This window comes from Colias eurytheme, chromosome 17 (genome assembly GCF_061535395.1).
Source record: "Colias eurytheme isolate Ceu_HAF_F1 chromosome 17, ilColEury1 Martin Lab GWU primary, whole genome shotgun sequence".
NCBI lineage: Eukaryota > Metazoa > Arthropoda > Insecta > Lepidoptera > Pieridae > Colias > Colias eurytheme.
This window is the reverse complement of record NC_142996.1, coordinates 7,840,514-7,864,984: the sequence shown is the minus strand read 5'-3', so window position 1 is coordinate 7,864,984 and position 24,471 is coordinate 7,840,514. Positions and strand designations below refer to the sequence as shown.

General features: G+C 32.1%; 2 protein-coding genes and 1 long non-coding RNA gene across 3 annotated transcripts in view; 2 read left to right on the top strand and 1 right to left on the bottom strand.

The window, feature by feature from the left end:
- beta4GalNAcTA (beta1,4-N-acetylgalactosaminyltransferase A) overlaps window positions 1-6,041 on the top strand; it is a 117,710-nt gene extending 111,669 nt beyond the window's left edge. Inside the window, exons 5-10 of the mRNA XM_090111619.1 lie at window positions 135-270; window positions 2,983-3,080; window positions 3,332-3,521; window positions 4,360-4,482; window positions 4,839-4,934; window positions 5,338-6,041. Coding sequence (XP_089967745.1) covers window positions 135-270; window positions 2,983-3,080; window positions 3,332-3,521; window positions 4,360-4,482; window positions 4,839-4,934; window positions 5,338-5,470 — 776 coding nt within the window. The 3' untranslated portion in view covers window positions 5,471-6,041. The remainder of the gene's footprint in view (window positions 1-134; window positions 271-2,982; window positions 3,081-3,331; window positions 3,522-4,359; window positions 4,483-4,838; window positions 4,935-5,337) is intronic.
- LOC149901337 (uncharacterized) overlaps window positions 1-24,471 on the top strand; it is a 197,218-nt gene that overhangs the window by 155,491 nt on the left and 17,256 nt on the right. The window lies entirely within an intron of this gene.
- Window positions 7,422-10,374, bottom strand: LOC149901338 (uncharacterized). The gene has a single exon (XM_090111617.1). It carries the CDS (start codon window positions 10,275-10,277, stop codon window positions 7,809-7,811), a length of 2,469 nt encoding a protein of 822 aa, XP_089967743.1. The 5' UTR covers window positions 10,278-10,374; the 3' UTR covers window positions 7,422-7,808.

Sequence of the window (24,471 nt, the reverse complement as noted above, 5' to 3'; positions counted from 1 at the left end):
GAGACACGGGAGATGATATTAAGTTTTAGTGAACTATCTTTAAGTATTTCGTATCGTTTTATGAATCAATACATATCTCTAGCTTTACTATTATATTATCTATACATCTATATAATTATTTTCTCAAACAACAGGTCCAATAACCGTGAACAAAACGGAGATAGATCTGGACTGGGTGGAGAGGAAATATCCTGAAGTACACAGAGGAGGACGCTACTCCCCACCCAACTGTACAGCGAGGCATAAAGTTGCTATTATTGTACCGTACAGGTTAGTAACAAGATATTTTTAATAATCAATTTATCAACGTTTTGGCGGAAAAGTCTTTGCATAAAATTAATATCATTGTTATAAAAAGGATAGATGGAAGGAGTATAGATGGAGATACTCAACGCATGTGTAATTTGGTTATACTAGCTGCCCCGACAGATGTCGTCTTGTAGTCGCATTAAAACTTAAACTATGACAATGTTCTCTATTATATAAAATACTAGCGGTCCGCCCCGGCTTCGCCCGTGGTACATATGAAAAATAGATGTTGGCCGATTCTCAGACTTACCCGATATGCACAGAAAATTTCATGAGAATCTGTCCACCCGTTTCGGAGGAGTATGCAGACTAACATTGTGACACGAGAATTTTATATATAAGATATTCTATCGTATCGAAAACATAAATAAATAATACGTGCGACTGGGACCATAAACCTACAAATCTCTTAAAAACTCGTAAGATCATCGTCTTTGTTTATAAAGGAAACTAAATAATATACTACGCTTTATTGTTACACCTTTGCACCCAATTCCTTGTATTTGCTCAACACGAGCACGCAAACATCAGCTGCAACACTACACTACAGATATCTTGTTCAGACTTCGAAATAATAACACAATAGTTCCACTTTTTATTCAGTAAGCCTTTTTAATTGTTCTACATGTATCTATTAAATTACTCATATACTCATATATCCCCTTTTCTGCATAAAATACAATTAAAATAAGTACCTACCTAAATCCTACGAATAACTTATCCAGTATTATTTAACAACTTATAATAAAAAACCTAAATGTATAGCAATCCACCTAACCACAAAACTGCATAAATGTAAACATTCATGTTTTTACTAGAAAAATAACATGAAAAACGGTTATATAAGAAATCGCTTAGGAGTCTCGAGAGCTCGTATTACAATCTTAACCTACTTTTCTGCAGACCCTCGTAAGAACTAAGCTTGATGATTGTTCACGCTTAAACGTAAGTAATGCAGATATTTTAATGGACTCTCGGTAGTAATGTTATGCAAATGTACAGACAATAATTGATGTATAGAGATTGTATCATTTCAAATAATGTGTATTACCTACTTGATATAAGGAAAGGTAATATATGATAACCGTTTAGGATTATAGCCTACTTCGCATTATTAAATATGAACTTGTGTAATTAGTAATTTTAAATATAAAGTGGGAGTAATAGGTAGTAAAAGTAGTACTTACATATATGAAGATTATTTCCTTCTAGTTAAAAATTATTACTTTTTAATCGACAGGATTTTGGCTATTTTCACCTAAAACCATCAAGTATAAAAGCAGTATTTAAAATATAACAAAATTATTCGTTTTCAGAGTCATGTTAAAAAAAAAACATTATTTTAAAATCGTCGGAAAAACGTTATGTTACATCTGTTATGTAACCGACGCCACGCTGGCTTTCATCTGCATTGATGTCTCAGACTGCAGTATTCTTGCGTAAAGCTGAAACGTGATAATGTCTTACAGATTTTTTATCTGTCATACATATGTCATACATCGTTATACAATAATTTTATATGTATCACTTCTAATAGTAAACAATCAATAAAGAAGAGAAAGAAGTAGAACCTAGGAATTTCATTAGTTCCTGAAAGATTTTATTATCCGTGTTTTTGTTACATGGATGATAAATTAATTCATTGCCATATTTGTACAATTCTATAAAATTTGTTTATTTGAATTTTTAAAAAGGCGCAATTTATTTACACCATATAAAATTTGATACAATCTTATCTCAGTTGTAAATAAATCAAGAAACAATAGAAATTACCCTACTTCCTTGACCTCACCTTTGCACCTCGTGGCCTTTGTCCCTTTATCGCAAAGGGCAGATCAGATTTATGACGTCACGATAAATGTTCCCCAAGATTGCCCTGAACTCAGCAGTTTCACGTAAGAGCGGTTTCAGACTATCGTTTTGTACGCGCGTATGGGTTAGTTTTTGGAAACGCATGTACTACGCATCGCGCCTTTTGTCAGACACTCCACTCGTCCGAGCGTTGATGCGCTTCGTACAACGACACAACCTATCGTATACAATATATTATCAATACCATCGGTTGAAGCGAATATACCGAAACATGTCAAACATGCCCGTTTACGCGAGTCCGGTTTTTTGAAGCGCGTAATGTATAGCGCACGTGTAATGAACGTATACACGCAGAAAAGTACGCAGGTCTGAAATAGCTCTAAAAAGCACTAGCTCGGTTTATTAAATTCGTTTTTAGTTTTTAATTTTGTTGTTTATTAATTTTTTATTGGAGCAGTGTCGTTGAGATGCACTTACTTCACGCTCAACCTACTTTTACGCTAAATATATTAGCTTTACCGTTTCGCTACTTTATTCGAAACTGTGGTTTTTGAGCTGTATTTCAAATAACTGCAGTGTAAAAAATCTCGGTTATGCTAGGTTGCAAATGTTGGAAACGAGGAAATAAAAAATACAACCATTAGTATTCAAATTGACAAATATCAAGCATATTTATGACGATTATAGTAGGTACTTTAAAACGATTTTTCTAAGATACCTACGTAAACATTGTGTACACCGCCTGCAATATGAATTAGAAAGGAATTCATAATATTCCACGGAAAATGCCTTTTCTTACTCCATTCATAAAATATGGTGTTTCAATTACCTATCATATTTATCGATTTATTTTTGTTATAGGGATCGCCAACAACATTTGGCGATTTTCCTGAACCACATGCATCCTTTTTTAATGAAACAACAATTAGAGTACGGAATATTTATCGTCGAGCAAGAAGGTACGTTAAAAGGACATCTATGTTAAACAAGTCTTTTGTTTTGTCTTTTATAAAGTAAGGACTGTAACAGATTTTAAACGCAAAGTCAAAAGTCTCCATTCCTCGTTATTTCGTTAAATAGACAATGTCTTGATCAAACCTAGTAACTAATATTACAAAAAATAAGCTCTGCAAACTTGCTACACCATACATTATGTACCTAGGTTTTAAAGCGAGTGGCAGTTAAACCTTACACCAGCACCCACTTCCAGGTTCTAGCGACTTCAACCGGGCAAAGCTGATGAACGTCGGCTTCGTTGAGAGTCAGAGACAGAAGGCCGGGGGTTGGCAGTGTTTCATCTTCCACGATATAGACTTGCTGCCTCTCGACTCTAGGAACTTGTACTCGTGCCCTAAACAACCGCGGCATATGTCCGCGTCTATAGATAAACTTAATTTTAAGTGAGTATGAATTTTGGTATTATTTGGTAGGGTCTAGGGGTGTGTATGTTAAAATTCTCGTTAAATGCAGTTTTGTTGTATGGTTTATTTTAAATTATATTTTAAATAATGAATATCAAATCGTAACTTACAATTAAACGCAATTGAGATAAGTATTAATTTTGCTTTTGTATATTTTGTACACAAAAAGATGAAAGACTTCTATTATCTGCAAAAATGTATTTTACGTGATTTATCAGTTCAGCATAAAGTGTTGTACCTCGAACTTTTTTGCCTATATTACATAAAATATATATAAAGCTATTCTTTTAGAATTTATATTTGTAACCGAAATCCCATTTTAGGATAACCTACTTTAGCCAAAGCACTTTATCCTAAGCCCGTTAGGTATAACTAGTTTAGGCCAGGCCAAACTTGTTTAAGCTCGTTACTTGTTCACTGCTTTAAAACTAATCTTACTTTTCAGTCGTATTTGTAGAAAAAAGATTCAGTAATTCATTTTATATAAACTCTTGCTAACATAGAATTATATTTGGAACACTTAAATGTGTTCACATATTTTAAACACGTTTATATCATCAACTGTATGTTTGTATGTAACCGACTCCATTAGACTCTACTTTGACCTACTTTTAATAGATAGAATATAGTTAAAAATTCAATAATTACCTATTTTTTTACAATAATTGAATGAGGTTTTCTTGTTGTCCTGAATAGCTAATAAAAAAATGGTTGATTATTTTTTACTTGATTTTATTATTTAATATTGTCTTTTTAAACATAACTAATTTATAATTATTGAAACATTTTTTTTAAATCATGAAATAATATCATCTAGGTTACCTTACGAAGATATCTTCGGCGGTGTGTCGGCGATGACAAAAGAGCAATTCACTAAAGTCAACGGCTTCTCCAATAAATACTGGGGTTGGGGAGGCGAGGACGACGATATGTTCTATAGGTGAGTCACTTGTGTTATTAGTTTAAACTGAACCAAATACTTTGGGAACAAAAGAGAAGTTTGTCTATTTTCATAGAAGTTGGTCTATTGTAATAGTTGGAGGGGGATTAGGTATAACGAAATTAAACAAAGTTTGTTAACAAATAGTAGGATAATGTGTGATGGAATTCGATGATTTAAATACCTAAATTTATATTTTTATCGACATGTTATTTAGAAATATGATCTTTATCGTCTCAAGATTTTTTCCATATATTTTCAGTTCTTTATTGGGTAATCAGGTCAGAACCAGCAGCAATATAACTAGATTCTTACTAAGTACTTGATATAAATTGAGATTGATTTTTTCCATACAGGATTAAGAAAATGAACTATCACATAGCTAGATACAAGATGTCCATAGCACGATACGCGATGTTGGACCATAAGAAGTCTGCACCTAACCCCAAAAGGTATGAATGAGATTTGTATCTTTAAATATAAAAAAGTACAATGTACGTAATTTACTTCCATTTGAAACGATTTTCCCAGTATACAGAATGTTTCATTCGAAACAATATTCAATATAGATAATGATAAGACAGCACTGTTTAGGATGCTACGAAAGTCTTTTTCGATTATATTCCACTTGCCTATTATAATTTGTTCTAAGAGTAAGAGTATTCTTACTTCTACTTTTGCCCCAGAACTCACCCAAAACTTCTTTGTAGCATCTTTTGATAGACACTTTATTCATTCTTATTTGTTGCTTATAGTATAGATACTTACTATACTACCTAGAAGTACTTTCATCTCCCTTCTTCCACTTCTACTAAACAAAAACAAAAATTAACCGACTAAATGAAAATCCCCCAGGTACCAGCTCCTCTCGCAAACCAGCAAGACATTCCAAAAGGACGGACTATCGTCCCTCGAGTACGAGCTAGCGAGCGTCACGCAGCACCGCCTGTACACACACGTGCTAGCCAATATCGACGAGCGCAGCTGACGCACATACTTCGCCAAACTGCTGTTTGGCGATGCGCGGTAACGCGTTGTGATAGGTGTAACTGCAAATGTTTTCGGATTTTTTGAAGTGAAAACTTCTTTAGCGGCGTTGAGCACTTTTTCTGTAATGGGTATAAAATCTTAAACTCGCGTCAGGACACGTGATCTGATCGAAAAAGCGTAAGACGGATGGATATAAAACATGCTCAACGTTATTAATCAAGTTTTCACTTCTGCCGGCACTCCCGGAGTGCAACCCGTCTTTTTTTTTAATAGAGAGACAATTTAAGGGATATGTGAAAGGACTTGGTTCATAGATAGACATTTGGTTCACATGGAAAGAAGAGAGTTTAAAGGGAAGGCCACATCACCTATCTTTTAAACTAATAAAAGATCGGTGATGCAGTTTGAGACGTGGTTCGTGAGCTTGGAATTTGTTAAAGGGGAAAGGGTTTCATTTAGCAGGTAAAATGTGTGATGAAAACAGTTTTAATAGCTATGTTCCGAAAGAGTATGATTAGTAAGACTTCGACTAAGGTTTCGAAGTTACGTCATTACAAGATCGAGTGTTCTTCTTTGTAATTTTTTCAGATTTCATTTTGATTTGTGATGAATTTACTATACATCAATTTTGTATTATTTTGCTATGAATATATTGTTTTATATTTTGTGAGGAGTCAATCAATCCTATGTTTAATCTTTTATTGAATAGAACACACCAGAAATCAGATCAAAATAGTACATTAAGAAGACAAATGTAAGTTTACAATCCATGAAATATTGTAATTTTTTTAAACTTCGAAAATAATTTGCAGTTATATCGGAAAATGTATAGCTTTACATATTATAAAAAGTTACCTAGAGTTGTTATGATCTCTTTGTATTCGAACAGTAAAACGTATAAATTCGATATTTTTGGTTAAACGCGTGTGTTTTGTTTATTTCAGTTATAAATAAACCTTTCTGTTACGTTTGTATAAATAAAATATGAACTAAAATGTTTTTGAGTCACATTCATAACATATTTGACAGCACAGACTAAATAATATTTGACAGCACAGACTAAATATTACATCTGTCAAATATTTTTAAGGGCGTCAACATTTGCGAATGATTTTCAAGGACATATTGTAATGGAATAAAATTATACACATAGATAGTACAATGAAATACCTGTATGATAAGTACAATTTATCAATTTATAATTAAATTATTGCTTTTTAAATGGTACTTTATTTACGCGAATTTGATTCGAATTATCATTTTATTGGATTGAAAATTTATTGTTTAAATTTTTGAACGGTATTTTCATAGAAATATAAGGTAAACCGTCCAAAATGTTTACAATCCTACGATTCGTTGTAGATAATAATGCACCAAAAATATCGAATTATACACTAACAGTCATATAATGGGTATCTAGTTGTTGTATGTAGAATTAAATACTAGTTGTAAGATGTATTATTAAAGGTTTTGTTTTTTTCTATTTTCTTTTATTCGTCATATTTTGTAATATATTTTCTAGTACATTTTGTGTTAGTGCTTTGTTAGGAATTAAAATACTTTTATTTTCATATTTATATACTTATATTATTTAAAATATTTACTTTATTTGATCATTGATCTAAAATTGTTGGACAATAATATATGAATTGCTAATATGATGGCCAAATAATTACAACAAAGAACACGAATGCAAACATTTATCTTGTTCAAACAGATTATGAAAAATATTAATTTATTGCTGTCTTTTCGGCCTAATTAGTCAAATATTTAAAAAATCTATATATTCCCTCTTGATGCCGTACATTTTTAAATACAGTGTCCACACTATGCAAGTATTATTATAGTAGCTGTTTTGGTAGGAAATCAGGCTACGTGTTATTTTGATTTAACCGATAACAAACATTAATAAATAATATACCACAAAACAACTACTATGTTTAAAAGTCAAATGGGTCATATTCAAAAAAGTTGTACGTCAAGAAATGGTTAGTAAATGGTATTGTCACGAAATGTCATGAAATGGTAAATGTAAAGATGCATACTCACCAGTGACATTTCTGGACCATCAATAAATGAATAGCCTATTTAACTCTAGCCTAACCTATTTTGCACTGACTTTTGGCATTCAAGTTCTTATAATAATATAATAAAACAAAAATATAAAACCATTAAATGAAAATTTGAAAAACTTTCGATTCGACCTTCTAAAATAATAAGGAAGAGGTAATAATTAAGCACATAAAAAATTTAATTTATTTACTTTATTAATAATTAAAAATGAAAAAAAAAATTAAACAATTACAACACGTGTTATTTTACTAGTGTGTTGGACATTACGCTTCTCTTATATCAATATCATTGGCAAATATATAATTATCGCCATTTCTCAAAGGTTCAGGAAGATATTTAATTATGTCTTCTATTTCGATAATCGAAATATCATTGTCTAAGAGACGAAATATATTTTTGGATTTCCTTGATTTTAGACCCTGGACAACTATTTTATTTCCATAAACTTCATTAATAACGCACACATATCGGTAAATCTTTTTTGATTGTTTCGTATAAAATTTTGCCAGAATGAACTGTCCCACTACAGGGGTTTTGTGTTTTTTATGTGATTGTTTCATCAGAATGAATTTGAATTTGCCTGTATTTTCATCCAAGACAGTAGTAAGCTGAATGTCACTCAATAATGTAATACTAGATTTTGAAGGATATTCGTTACTAGCTTCTTTTACTTTGGCTGATATATTTTCCTGTCCATATTTCTCCTGTTTTATTTCCTTTTCTTTTTCCTCTCCATTTTCTTTTTTTACTTCCTTTATTATCTTCAACGCATAATCCTTTTCTTTTATCTTTTCTTCCACATTTTCCTTATGTTTACTTGTTTCAGTTTCGTTATTTGAAGCTTTGGCTGATACATTTTTCCTTTCCCGTCCATATCTCTCCTGTTTTATTTCCTTTTCTTTTTCCCTGCCTTTTTCCTTTTTTACTTCGTTTTCTATCTTCAACGCATCATCATTTTCTTTTATCTTTTCTTCCACCTTTTCCTTTTGTTTACTTGTTTCAGTTTCGTTATTTACAGGGATTTCAACGTCGTTAGTGTTGTTCTGAAATTCTTTTGCTTTGGCTGATACATTTTTCTTCTCCTGTTCAAATATCTCCTGTCTTATTTCCCTTTCTTTTTCCTTTTTTACTTCGTTTTCTATCTTCAACGCATCATCATTTTCTTTTATCTTTTCTTCCACCTTTTCCTTTTGTTTACTTGTTTCAGTTTCGTTATTTACAGGGATTTCAACGTCGTTAGTGTTGTTCTGAAATTCTTTTGCTTTGGCTGATACATTTTTCTTCTCCTGTTCAAATATCTCCTGTCTTATTTCCCTTTCTTTTTCCTTTTTTACTTCCTTTTCTATCTTCAACGCATCATCATTTTCTTTTTTCTTTTGTTCTACCTTTTCCTTTTGTTTACTTTGCTCAGTTTCGTTATTTTCAGACGTTTCAATGTCGTTAGTATTGTTCTGAGACACCTCGTACTTTTCTTTAATAATGTGATTTGTTATCATTTGCTCTTCTTCCTCACCGTGGAGGTAGTCAATCAAGTAATTCCTATCCAATTCAACAACAGAAATGTCACCTTCTTCATATTCACTTGTATCTGCGTAAGTCACATCCGAGTCTATTTCTGTATCCGATGAATTTGATTTTTTTCTTCGTTTGTTGCAGTTCTGTTGCTTGGCCGATTTCGAGATTGCTCGTTTGATGTTCTTCTCTTTTGGAATAAAAGTATGCTCTTTACAATCATAACATTGACATAGGCCTCTATTTTCAGTGCCACAAAAGCAGCTAACATCCCTGTAAAACACAGATTCCGAATTATTACATATAATTTGGTGTACCTTCATCGTTCCAGGAAGTGCCAGGAGATTATCGGGTATTAAGTCTTGCATTTTAGTAATATTTTCTTCAGATATATAGAATTTGATGACATCAGACTCTTGGGCTTTCAGCAAATCATATGCAACTTCTGCTGACGGTACATCGTGTCCATAAGCAACAAGGTCATCCAGTTTCCTTTTTATAGCACCGCCTACACCATCTGCTGGCCCTTTTCCGTGGGATGCCTCGAAGTAAGACCATGTTGCGTAGTCAAATATGTCTTCACTGATCAGTTTGTTGAATAAGTAAAAGTTTTTCTTTTGTCTGTATTGAGTGGTTGGTCCGTCTGACCATATATGAAGCACTCTTGCTGACGGGCATAGGTTCTTTGCAAGGTCAATTGCTGGCTTCAAATGAGCCCATATTGCTCCTGGATCATGAAAGTTCGATGGAGATATTGTGCAAAACGATTGTGGCTCATGTGCTTTTGTGTAAATAACTCCTGTCTGTAACGTGAATTGATTTTTGCTGGCTCCAAAATGTGCGGATTGTATCTCCTCTGACATCTTACAAGCATAGTTTTCTGAAAAGTCGCAAATCAACACTATTTCGTCTTCTTTTATTGTTTCCCTACACATTTTGAAAGCTGATTCTTGGATACCCACATTAAAATAGTGTCTTTTAAAAGCATGTAGTTCATTAACGAATTCTTCAACCAGCATTTCTACAGATCCAGTGATCAGATCTTTCGTGTATTTTTTTGTGATCATCTGTTGGGTACTTTTTGAGGATCCTGGTTGGTGCTTACTGTATTCATGACTTTTCAAGACCCATTTGTACCAGGATGTAGTTTCTTTTTGATTGTTAATGCTAGTGTCCATTGTGGGTGTTTTTTCTTTACAAGATGTACATTCCGAATACATGCAAATTTTAGAGTTTTTGTCGCAAGTAATTTCATCAATCAGCTCAGAATAGCTGGTGGTTTTGATTACCCCTAAAATTTTTAGTTTTTCTGCTTTCATTTTTAAATTTGTGTGCTTTGTACAAAGACAGGTGTCTCTGTCATTTGCGTTTGGGGTTCTTACATAAAATGGCTTGTATCGCCCGAATGTTGTCCGGGATGCCTTACCCCCTTCTTTTTTGTATTTAGTTTCGTAAAGATTGTCCAGTGTGTCATTCAAGAAACGTTTTTGTACTTTCACTTTTTTTAAAGTTTTCGTTTCCTTTTTTCCTGCCGTGGAACGGCTTACATCATCACGCAAGAAGAAATTCTGAATGTCCTGATGTTTTACCTCTGAAGGCTGTTTCTGAGATTGCTTTATTCTGACCCTACCCTCGAGACCTAATTTCTGTGTCAGATTTGTTTTCATCTGATATTTTTGAGTTATATCATTGTTCACAATCCTTTTAAATTTTCTTTTAGTGTCGTTTGTTTCGGCTTTGCCATATTCGGATTTCAGTGATTCTGACAAAACGTTCAATTCAAAAACCTTCCTTTTAATTCTATTCCTATCGTCATCCGAGACAGTCTCACTTAAAGAATCAATGAAATAATTTGTTTTGCTGTTTGGAGTTATTACCATATTTTGAGATCTTGTATCTACTTCTGTGTCTTCTGAAATACACACAAAAGAATTTTCACTATTTATCTGGTCTTTTAACTGATGAAGATTTTTCTTGGTCCGATATAAATTTTTTTTGAGACAGTTTATCTTTCTGTTGAGCTGCTCAATTTTTGATTCTAATAGTTTGTTCTTCTTTTTCAGCTTGACATTTTCTGCGGCTGCTCGTTTTTCTCTTATTTGTTTCAGCTTTTCCTCTCTCTCTTTTTGTGTCTTTTCATCTTTTCTAAGCTTCTTCTTCTTATTCGCATCGCGCCATTTTAATCTTTGAATGAGTTTCTCTTCCTCAGATAAGTCTGATATTTTGATGTTGCGTTGTTTCACTTTTTCTAAATGTGCTTTTCTCTTTTCTTCAAACTTCAAGGGGTTTTCTAGTTTTAAGCGTTCCATATACCGTTTTTGTCTCTCCGCTCCTGATAATGGCATCTAAAATACAGAAAGTAGCTTATAGTCATATAGTTAAACAAGTAATATTAAAAAACTGACTTCAAAATAAAAATAACTGTAAATGCCTTAAGGATTGGAAGCAAATGTATACAATTTTTTTGTCGCTGACAGCTTTTGATGTGATGGGGTTCATCATATTTTCTTATTATCATATAACAGTTTAAATTTTCATCTTCCCGGAAAACGAATTTTATCACTGTACAACTTTATTTAACAGTTTTTTTTTTCACTTTGAAAATTATTGCCGTTAGATGGCGCTGACCAAGAGATAATTTAAAAAGCTTCATTAAAGTACTGAACAAAGTTGTACAGTAATGAAATTAATTTTTCTCGGGAAGATAATTAGAATTATTGTAATGAGAATGTGAAAATGGGTTGAACTTTATTACTTCAAAAGTTTTAGTGACCCAAATTTGTATGGAAATAATATGCTCCAATTCACCTTAGTAATAAATGGTTAATTATGTAAGTTAGATCCAAGTACCTAGTATAACCTAAGTAGGTAAGTCAACATTTCTTTGTGGTCAGTGCAAACAATAACAATAGGATGAAAGAAGCTACAAGAAAGTGAAAAAAATATCACAAAAAACTATGTACACTTATTTATTATTCTTCCTTTTTGAGTTATTGTATTTCTAGAATGTTTTTTTTTTCAATTTCCTTATTATTACGTAGTTTTTTGGTTTAATAGTTCATATCTGAAACTTTTGAACCGATTTTAATGCACTGTTCCCTAACTAAATCCATAAAAAAAATTGTTTCAATTTAGTTTCAAGTTTCTGAAAGATATTTGCACAAACACACATATACATACACATAAATATTATACTCATTCATATGAAAGTTGGCACACGTGTTTAGAATTTAATATAAACTATTGTTATATAAATATAGCAAAATGCCTACATTATCCCATACTCTTCTTGAATTGATAACTTCCACACCAGTGAAAATGCAGCCTTAGAGCTTTACCATTTACTGACGTCACTAAAGTCATGAAATGGTCGTCAGTAAATTGGTGTAACATAACCTAAAAATTGTAAAAATATCTCGCGTATTGAGGTTATTCATTTTCACAGTTTACTGCCTTAAAATGTCTAGTTTCTTAGAGCTAAACACTGATAATCAGTTTTTTATACTCACATTTAGTCCTTCAAACTGCGTTACGAAATGGTATTATATTTTTTACTCCGCACAGTCTTGGAACTTAGAACAACATTTGTAACAAGAAAACAAAATGACAGCCAACTTCTAGGTTGTCTATGAAATGGATCGGTGTTGCCATCTGATATTTACAAAATCTGCCATTGATCTACTAATTGCTGCTAGGAGAAACCGCCTCAGTAATAAATGTCAGTAAATGGTGTACACTTTTAATGACAAAATGTTTTTAATCATTTTTATTACTATAATTTAATTGTAATTATAATGCTATTCACTGAAACATACTGTATACTCTAATTATTTATGTGCCCTCTTTACAATGTGAATATAAATACGAGAATCAATCCAAAATTGCTGTTTTATAAATTGTGTGTACAGGAGGACACTAAAAATATATATGGAATGGATTGGGTAATGACAAAATAAAATGATGATTTCTCTTATTATTTGTTAGGAACAAATGCTATTGATTATTAATTATATAAACAATAACAAAAAGTAAGCTATATGAAATTGAAAAATATCAAAAGTGAAAAAAAAACAGGTTTATGGCGGGTTTGTTCCTCACGGACAGCATAATAAGAGACAATGTACAACTTTTTTGAATATGACTCAAATTAACTTTCTTGCTAACTAAGTAGGTAGTTAAATTATATTAGTAACAAAAAATCAAATTAAAACTGTTAGTCGTAGTAATTAAAGAGGCATTTGCTCAAAGTCTACATAAGGTAAGAATCAAAAATGAAGTCAGTGGAGTCGTTTTTTAATTCCATAGTAGACAAAATAATGTATCTCAACATTTTTGATAAAATTATTTGGGCAATTGTTTAATTTTCCTAATAATTAAAAGAGATTCCAAATTAACATTTGTCTCTAAATTAACATTTTGTGACATACATGAGACAAGGAAATATCTATAAAAACTTAAAAAAAATCATTAAAGTAACAAAGAATTCAATTTCTGGAATAAAATGTTACTCCTTTACCCTCACTCATTAAGTAAGAAAAGCGATTAATTTGACTACAGCGCGTGGGTTTGACGTGTGTGCTTTTTTTTTTCAAAATGGCGCGTAGCCTGTCTGAACCTATAATATAATAATATGAGAAAATGTACTTACTTGTAAATAGCTTCCATAGTTTAGTTATTTCTGTATAACATTCTCGCTGTAAGCTGTTAAAATGTATACTATAAATCTGAAAATTATCCTATTACGGCTTATCTCGAATTTTTATTACGCGATTGTGATATAAGTGAGATTAATGAGTTTTATGAATAAACCGTAAAATGTGGTGGATAGAAAATGTCGACATCGATTTGTAAAGGTTTCTTATTTCCATAGACTTTTTTTTTCTTTTTGTCGTGGGCAAACATAGTTTATGGTCATAGTTTATGTTGCCAATTTGTTTATGGTAACATCATCAAAACCGAACAAAATACTGGTTGTAATATATTCTAAGTTTGAAAATATAAATGAAATCGATGATATTTGAATGTTTTTCATTAAATTAAAGTATTTACTTGCATGAAAATTATTACTATCCATCCCATTTTATTATATAAGTTTTACAGATTATATCTATAATAAACGAACGTATTTTTGAGTTGTTGATTCGTTTATCTTCGAGTCAATTATCTATTTATAACTGTAAAAATAGTAATTTAAGATGATTACATATACTTAAAACATTCTTGTTTTATGTTAAGTGTTGCTTTTAGTTGTATTGTTTAATGTTGTGTTCACATTGAACTATGTTGAAAGAACTAGTTATTCTTTAAGTATTTGATACTAAATCATAAAATGTAAATTTGGTCATATTGTGTGCTCTAACATAGATTTGGTTTTGTGTGAACGCAACATAAGCCTAAAACGCCTCTATTCTTACTACCTTTAGATCCATATTTGCGCGAACTTTAATTATAGCAAAGATAACTTGTCCGTTCAATGTTCCTTCATTTCTCGCACTTCAGAATTACATAATATGCTTAGATACGCAAATGCTTTATCAAATAGCTGGTCATATTATAACGAATTAGATCATTTCCAATTGTGCATTTCTTTTGTGTACTATAATTGTTTTATAATATATTATTTGTTTTAAAATATACGTTGTTTTATTTTTTTCACACCTTCACTATAGAACCATATTAACTTGTCTTGAAATGAATGACATGAAACTTGTCTTGAAATATCATGTTCACATTTAAATAATATTATCCCGTAACTATCATGATATAATGCTACACAGTACCTATCTATCTCAATAATGTGACATAGCACGAGTTAAAACTGACTCGTGATAGCACGAGTTAAACTAAACTAATAAGTCTAGCCCTGCACTTATTTAAACAAACCCTTACAACTCGAAACTCGAAAAACTGGAATTTTTACTTTTTTACAGTTTAAAACTTAACATCAGGTAACCCGCATGCATGCTCGCTCACACACATTTCAATTTGAAACTGTAAACATAATATAGGACGTAGTTCTAACAGGTTCAACATCTCTGTGATAGTATAATAGATTGGGTTATATACAGGGGCGTAGCTACCGCCGTATCTGCCGTATCAATTATACGGGGCCCCCGCGCCAAGGGGGCCCCCAACGTGCGCTTTTGTGAGAAATCTTTACCCTCTCTAAGGGTCCCCACACAAATTATTATACGGGGCCCCGCCAAGGCACGCTACGCTTCTGGTTATATATCTTACGAATGTTCGACTATTTCATTTCAAATTCGTAGGAATTTGTTGAATATTTTATGGATGAGTCGGAAGTGTGATATGAGCTATTTCATCGAGTCAAATAAATTTATCTATTTTATACATTCCTAACACTATGTGAAACTTATTAGTTTTATATAATATTTAGTAAAGGTATCAAAATATGATATATATAAAATATCTGAAGTAGGAACGAACAATTACTTCCTAATTCTCATCGAAAAATTAGTCTGTATATACCTACCTACTACGAATTATAGAACTTATTACTTACGCAATTTTAGTCAAAAATTGACCGTCATGGTGATAAATGATAATGTTACGTTTGTTTTTGTTAAAAAAAACTTTGTTCTTAAGTCGAACTACGATCCTTATTAAATTTTGAGCTTCCTTGTTGAAAGAGACAAACATCTTTCAAGGAACAGACGAGCTCAAAGTGCATAAGATAAGTAAAACTTGGTGAAACAAACTGATTGCAGAATTCAGCACCCGTATTGTACTAGGACGATGTATAAATAGTAAATACCCTGTTGATAACACTTTTGCATACAGACCTCTTGACATCTTATTTAATTGAAAGATATGAGTTTATTTATAATACCACATGACTTACCTCACACTCAATCTTATTTTCTAAGTTAAGTATAATATAGAATATTGTAAAGAATGTTGATTGTAGTGAATTAAAATTTGAACGAAAGTTTATTTTACTTCTATTTCATAGTTCAATAGATCTGCAATATCCTGTTTTGGGCATGTCACAGAAGGTATAGACTACATTCTACAATAAAAATTTTGTCTCAAAAATGAATATTTTTTCTTCTTTCATTCGATATAAATCCTCTGGCTTAGCTAAATATAATTTACACGAACAAAATACGTAGGTATTGACTCCCATGAATTTTTAGGCAGCTTTTAACAGGAACAGCCAATAAGAAATATCCAATAGACTCGATCCGATTTGAGTTTCGGATTTGGATGGAAAAAAGCGCTTGAAAAAATACACGGAATTCGAAGTGAGGCAAACACTATATACCTAGTCACCTGCCGTGTTTGAATTTTTAATATAAACAAAAATGTTATAAAAACTGCATTACAGTACTCAACCTAAAGATAACTTTTATTAGGACCTCTTTTATTTTATTCCTTCTCAGATAAGTTACAAAAATGGAGAGCACTAATTCGAAAAATATTTCAGTTTCAAACATAAAATCCTCGCCAGCGAACTTCCTCTCGCGAAGATATTCGCGAAATTAAACGGACATTTAATTTACGTAAAACTTTCAGTAAAAATTTCGCACTCTGTTCCACATTCAACATTAAAAAGGACATTAACTTTTAATGCACGAAAGTTACAAATGTACGCAATCGTCGCCATTACCCCGAGCACTTACACCAAATGGTCTTCATTTGTGACTGCAGCCACATAACTAGTGTTATATAAGGCTTTTTAAACTTGATATGCTTACTTCTATTTAGTATGTCTCTATAGTGTTGGAAAGATTTAGTAAACAGGGTCAAGTATTGAGGCTATATTTATAACATGCCTTTCAAAGACGCTCTGTGGGTGTTTTTATAATATTATCTTAACCAAGAAGTTCATTTTCACATTTATTCCAAAGTTTAAAGATCTGTTTATATTATTACTTTGGAAATATATTTATTGAGTGCTTTGCAAAACAGAAACAGAGTAATCAAGCGGAAGATAAACAACAAAAAAAGAACATTTTCTTACTTACGATGTAGAATTAATATGTATTAGATATCATTTAATAAAAAAAAAAAAAATTTTACTCTACCACTGCATTCTGCGACCTGCATTATAACTACAACTATCTCTCTTCATCACCATTCGAATAACAAGGATAGAAATACCAAGAGTAATGTCCTTTTCTTTAATTATGTAAATCGTTGAGTTTTAGTGCGAAATTTTGACAACTTCACAAAACTTCACGCAAACCTTGTTTTTGTCCAGACTTTAAGTAATGAAGTTAATTCAACTTTTCTCATTTATTCCTTTATAACTTTAAAGTTGTCTTCGTTATGTCAGTTAGTTAACCTATTATATTGTTATATTGAAAACTAATTTTGTAAGCACATTTATTATTCCATTTTTTGGCCATTATAATGTTACTATGCGTATTTGAAAGCTTTTTATTTGTCAGAGTAGCTTTGATTATGACAATGGTAAACAATGGCACAGGCCAAGGATAAATTGCCTTTATGCCTCCCGTATGACTCTGAATATATAGGTAGATAATAATATAATACTGTGAATAAAATATAAGAGAATATAGTTAAACTATAAAGATATTTTCTTTTTTTATATAAAACTAACAAACACCTCCTTATAAAACTTACCTTATAACCTACCTAGTTCCAACTTCCACCTATAATATCACAAATAAGTTTAATTTTATTGCCATCTCATTAATTAGTACGCAGTACCCGTTTTAAAATGCCCCTTGCCTTGTGTTCCTAAACTATTTCCTTTTATATGGTAAACAATTGAATAAAATAGTCGTTTGTATTCCGTGTCGCCGCTTTGAAAGTAAAATGTATTAGGTTTCCTGAAACTGTAGCTTGTACAGAGTTTCTAGTGGAGACTTGTTATGATTTCTTTAGAATAAATTACCGTCTTGCGCAATATTTATTCAAATGTCGAGTTGAAAATATGCTTTTATAATTTTCATAGAAAATGCGCTATTCAGAGCTTTTAGTAAGCTAAGTCGATGGTTCTAATGATATGCTTGAAGAGAATGTTAAATCTGCTTTATATTTGTATTTTTCGGTATAAAATAAATGTAAGTTCACAATTATTAGGGACAACTCCTGAAGAATATATATAATATATTTATTGTGTCAACAAATCAATGAATGCTATGAATATTTTAAGCTGTTCATTTTCTTCTTGTCATGTCACAGGTAACCCAAATCAGCTTTCCATATAGAAATATCGCAAAGGTCTAAAATAACGGCTGTAGATCGGAAGCAGCGTATAGTCCTTATAAATAAAATTATACACTTCTAAGATCACCGCTTCGGAGATAGAACGAATCAAACAGTTGTGATCGTCATTTCATAAAAGTTTTAATATGAATACTTACCTCTAAACTCAGCAAGAAGTTTATATAGATTAGAATTACCAGCACCAAAAAGTACCATGTACCTTCTTTTTTTATAGTGGGGAAAACTACCTAACCTTAGTCTACGCTTATCGGTGCCCTATTTTATCATCAACGGCCTAACACAGGTGTTTAGTAGAACACGTTTATAGTCTATAAGTCTACACACCTAGCTGAAAATTGTAGCAAATAAGGGGTCGATGAAGACTCAGGGCCTTAGTAATTATGTTAACTAGATATTACAGGCAGCGCTCATTAACTAGGTCTGTAATTATATTCCTGCTACACGTGTTTTGCTCATCAAATATGGGACATAATATAACTCCTTAGGTAACAGACTGGATATGGAAAGGTAGATGGGATAGATTAGATTGGTCTTCCTTATTTGTGAGTTGTGACCCTCACACAGGCTTTTAATTTTTTTTATGTGGAATTTGAACCTGCTTAGACATAAAAGTGAGTTAGTGGAAGAAATTTCCTTCCTGGGATCGTAGGTACATTTAAATTACATCAACTAACTATTCAAATCGCATATCATCCCATACAGCTCTGTGTATTTATAGACACACGTTCTGGTGACTCCATTGAACAGTGAACGTGTATTTTTCTATACATTTAAAAATTACAATAAAATAGTTCTTAATAAACACAATATAATTTTCCCAACTTAAAATATATAATTTATTGTCTTTTAATGTCTATTTCAGTCTTAGTTTTATAACTCAAAGCGCAACAATGCGAACAATTTTAAAAGTAATAAAAGAAAATATTTACAATGCAAAATAACAAGGTTTAATGCATTTAAATTCTTCGTCGATAATCATAATGGCATACTGTAAATAAATATAGATTAGCTATCAAAAAGGTATGCAGTAGACATTAATTACACCTACTTGTTTAATAACCATAAAGTCCCAATATTACACATTTATCTATCATTGACGACATCGTTAAGAAATTTTATTTGCGTTAAAATGTAGCTGCTCATGTCTCACTTCGCTTCCTTCATTAAAAATAATGAAATATCTTTTATGTGCTTTTTATGTCATGTTTGAGTAACGTTATCTTTTTCAAGCTTTATTTTGATAAAAATTGCAAGCTAAGACATTTTTATATTCAATGCTAAAGAAATGTATGAAACTTAACATGTTTATTTAATGTGATGAACTGGGTATTATATACAATTGCCTTATAATTTAATAACTGCGCTTCGCGGCTTCACCCGCATGGCTCTGCTCCTGTTGGCCTTATCGTAATTATTTTTAGCCTATAGCCTTCCTCGATAAATGAGTTATCTAACACCGAAAGAATTTTTCAAATCGGATCAGTAGTTCCTGAGATTAGCGTGTTCAAACAAACTACATATTGATTTCCAACAGTTTTTATTTCCAATACCAATTTACATTAAATTTCCAATACCGCAATACCATGAATATATTATGTAATTCGACTACCACTTATTTATTAATTAATTGATAGTAATAAAACGGATAAAAGAATATTGCTACTCAATCTATTAACCAAAAACTCGTCAAGAACGTAAAATTTATTAGCAGTTATAAATACTAATGAGAATTTCTAACATAAACGATAACTTCATAACTTGTCGCCAGGTGAACTTAATTACTCCCGGGCACTGATAAATAACTAATAAAGGTGTAATACTTAGCTGTAGCACGATTATATTATCTAATAATATTAAAGAGATTTGTACCTATTTTTGCTAATAACGAATACTTAATCTCAAAAACTGCTCTATCGATTACATACCTACATTATTTCACCATAAGAGCGGTAAATCATACTACATACGTTTATTACTTTTTTTTTATAGAGGGGAAATCTTCCAGAGATACCCACGGCCCCCGGGGATGGAGCCAAGGGTTATGTCGGATTCTTACCGACTAAAACCCCACTGTGTTCCGTCGAGCCGCGCAGTTAGCCGGGGCCGCGAGTACTCTTAGAAATCGTCCACGACCATACGTTTATTACTTACGCTTCTATTTCTTACTTTGGCTTGTCTTACCTTTCTATTGGTAAAAGAAAGGTCTATACTAACATAGGTTTTTCTCCGGGTCAACCCGGGCAAAGCTGTTCTAGTCATTCATAACGGCCAAATTAATCTCAACCCAACATAATATGCAAAGATTAGGGGTTGGGGGTTGTAGATAATTTGATGAACGTGAAACAGCACGACCTTCCACGTCACGCCCGTGCGAGGGTCCAAGGGTCCGCAATTAATACCGCTAAAGTCTACGTTGGCTTTTTTTAGGAAAAAGGAATATTACTTTATCTCGTTAAATTATGGTGTAAAAGCTTGTCATGATTTTTAGGTTGTTTTAAGGGATTATTAATTTCCTGATCGAGATTTATTGAAGTGAAACTTTTTAGGCGCATTGAGAGTAAAATTTCCAGATCGGTAAAATACCGTCACGTCATGGGGGGTATCTTTGAATCTTGCCAAAGAAGTTTCACTTCTGACACGTGTGCTCGGCACATACGCTGTAATATTGAGTTTAGATATACAGCCTCTATTCAAATAATTAAGTATCAAATCTACATCATGAGTGAAATAATTATTCGCGTCAACAACAATATCCATGTTTGCACAGGTAGGCCTGGAATTGATTAAAGGATAGGTTCTATAGCCCAGTATTCGTTACCGGATCACCGCAGGCTTTGACAAAGGCATTTAATTAATATGTTGGAGGTAACGTTTAAACTGCTTTGCCGTGTAGTTATAGGTAGCAACCGTGTTGACACTGTTGTATGCAATTTTATCTGGGACACTGAAATAAATCCTTCGCTATTAATGTTGGATAAATAGTGCATAAAATTCACAATAATTCAGCTATTTTTAACATGCTTTTATTAGCTTCACCTGTATATTTGTATGTATCCGACATGTTTGTATGTAACCGACTCTTTTATACTCTATTTTGACCAACTTTATACGTACAGATTTAATTTATGATAGCGAAAATTATAAAAATTTATTATTTAATACCTATGTTTTGAATCTCCCGTTCGACTTGCAACTTGCAAGTTACACTGAAACAAAGTCGAAGAGACAGAAAGAAGTAAGTTGTTAAGAATTATGGTAGGTATCATTTAGACTTGGCCGATTTTCATACTTTACATTTGTTTTAGGTACTTAAATTTATTAATATCCACATACACACACATTTTGTATATAAGTATTGTTTCGAAATAAACGATTTTACTTATTTATTTATTTACATAAACCACGAGCCGCTGCGAAACCATGAAACCACGGGCGGAAAGCTAGTTGGTTATAACTTACATATATAGAAGAGTTCAGTTGAACTACAACATGCTATTAACACTTAGGTACAGTCAGAAGCATAAATATATTACCATTTGCAGATTAGCAATAATATCTGTCATAAGAACGGGTTCAATAATATCTGTCTGCCCGTATACAGCAAAAATATCTGACATTAGTAGGCAGCATAATAAAGTGGCATCAAAATTATGTGACGAAAATGTTACAGCAAATAATTGTGACAACCTCTCGAAGCATAAATATGTGACGTCACCTAGGAGGCAATAATATCTGACACAATTTTATATTTCTGTATTGTAAAATATAATTGATTCCTCACAAAAAGCATAAATATGTGACACTAGCTTTCCGCTCGCGGCTTCGCCTGCGTTTTCACAGAAATACCGCATAGTTCCCGATCCCGTGGGAATTTTGGGATAAAACCTATCCTAAGTGTTAACCCAAGTTACCCTTTATTTGTCTGCTAAATTTTATTGTAATCGGTTCAGTAGTATTTGCGTGAAAGAGTAACAAACACACACACACACATACACATCCTCACAAACTTTCGCATTAATAATACTAGATTAGTAGGATAGGAAGTAGGATTATAGTAGGACTAGTAGGATAAGATAGGATAGGATTTTAAAAAGGCAAAACGTTTTTTATTAAAGTGAAACTTTTATTACATCGTCTCAAACTTTTTGGTCTGTGTAGCGCATGTCGCGTGTATCGCGGCTGCCGAGTAGGTATACCTACTCGGCAGCCGACCGACACGCGACATGCAATACACAAAGCAGTGTTCGGAACCGTTCGAACAGTTTCACTTTTACCGTGGTTTCATAAAACCACACAACATTTTTTTGAATTAGTGTTATGTATTTTGCTGGGGTAAGAATATGAACAAAAGACACATTATATTTTGTAAATATTTTTTTTTTAATAAAATTACGATAATATGATAACTTGCCATAATTTTCGATACTCAATAAAATAATAGCAATATTATAGGCTAATTATTATAGGTAAATGAAAATGAATAACGGAGCAATCGTGTCAAACGCCGCTAACGTCAAATATAACAAAACATGTGACAAAACAATTTCTAAATAATACATGAAGGTTACACTGAACATTCAAATAAAATAGATCTACCCAAGTGGGCATTCATATAAGTATATGAATACTTTAATTTTGTCATGATATCTTATCCTTCTAATATTATAAATGCGAAAGTTCGTGAATATCATGTAAGGATGTTTGTTACTCTTTCACACAAATAAAAGAGAAAATGGAATTTAGCACACACATAGAAGGTAACTTGGATTAACGCTTATGAGAGCTTTTATCCTGGAAATCCCACAGGAACGGAAACTATGCGGGTTTTTCTTTGAAAACGCGGGCGAAGCCGCGGGTGTTAAACTAGTAGGATATATGTAATATCTAGACATACAATATGTAGTATACAACGATGGCACATATTAATTAATATGGTAATAATGTTTTAAAACAACGTAGTTAAAATAAAATTTATTTATTTTGTATTAATTCAATATTAAATTAAAAATAAAATTGTGTCAGATATTATTGCTTCCTAGTTGGTGTCACATATTTATGCTTTTAGTGTGGAATCAACGCAAAATACAGAAATATAAAATTGTGTCAGATATTATTGCCACCTAGTCGGTGTCACATATTTATGCTTTGTGTGAGGAATCGATGCAAAATATAGAAATATGAAATTGTGTCAGATATTATTGCTTCCTAGTTGATGTCACATATTTATGCTTTGTGTGAGGAATCGATGCAAAATACAGAAATATGAAATTGTGTCAGATATTATTGCTTCCTAGTTGATGTCACATATTTATGCTTTTTGTGAGGAATCGATGCAAAATATAGAAATATGAAATTGTGTGAGATATTATTGCTTCCTAGTTGATGTCACATATTTATGCTTTTTGTGAGGAATCTATGCAAAATATAGAAATATGAAATTGTGTCAGATATTATTGCCACCTAGTTGATGTCACATATTTATGACTAGCGGTCCGCCCCGGCTTCGCCCGTGGTACATATTTCGAAATAAAAGGTAGCCCATGTTCTTTCTCAGGGTCTAAAGATTATCTGTGCCAAATTTCATCAAAATCGGTCCAGTAGTTTATGCGTGAAAACCATACATACATACATACAAACCTTTCCGCTTTATAATATTAGTATAGATTTGTATGAGGAATCGATGCAAAATACAGAAATATGAAATTGTGTCAGATATTATTGCTTCCTAGTTGATGTCACATATTTATGCCGTGAGAGGTTGTCACAATTATTTGCTGTAACATTTTCGTCACATAATTTTGATGCCACTTTATTATGCTGCCTACTAATGTCAGATATTTTTGCTGTATACGGGCAGACAGATATTATTGAATTAGTTCTAGTGACAGATATTTTTGCACATCGCCCCCTAGGCATATATTATTGCTCGTGACTGTACATAAAATTTGCGGTAAATTTATATAGTGAAGTAATTTTCAGCACATTAACAAATTGAGTTCGCGTGGACTTCGTGGAATTGTGTCCGCATATTGGCAATCGATCGATATTTTTACAGAATTCGCAGAAACTGATAAAGGCTTAAATAAATGTGAGCACACTGGAACAATGAAATACAACTTTTTAACTTGCTAGTAGCAGTAAACTTATATTGATGATTGATGACTTAATCCTTATGTCCTTACGATAATTTTCAAT

What these genes read in the sequence shown, in the direction of transcription:
- LOC149901338 (XM_090111617.1), bottom strand. Translation starts at nt 10,277, where the DNA reads ATGTATTCGGAATGTACATCTTGTAAAGAAAAAACACCCACAATGGAC.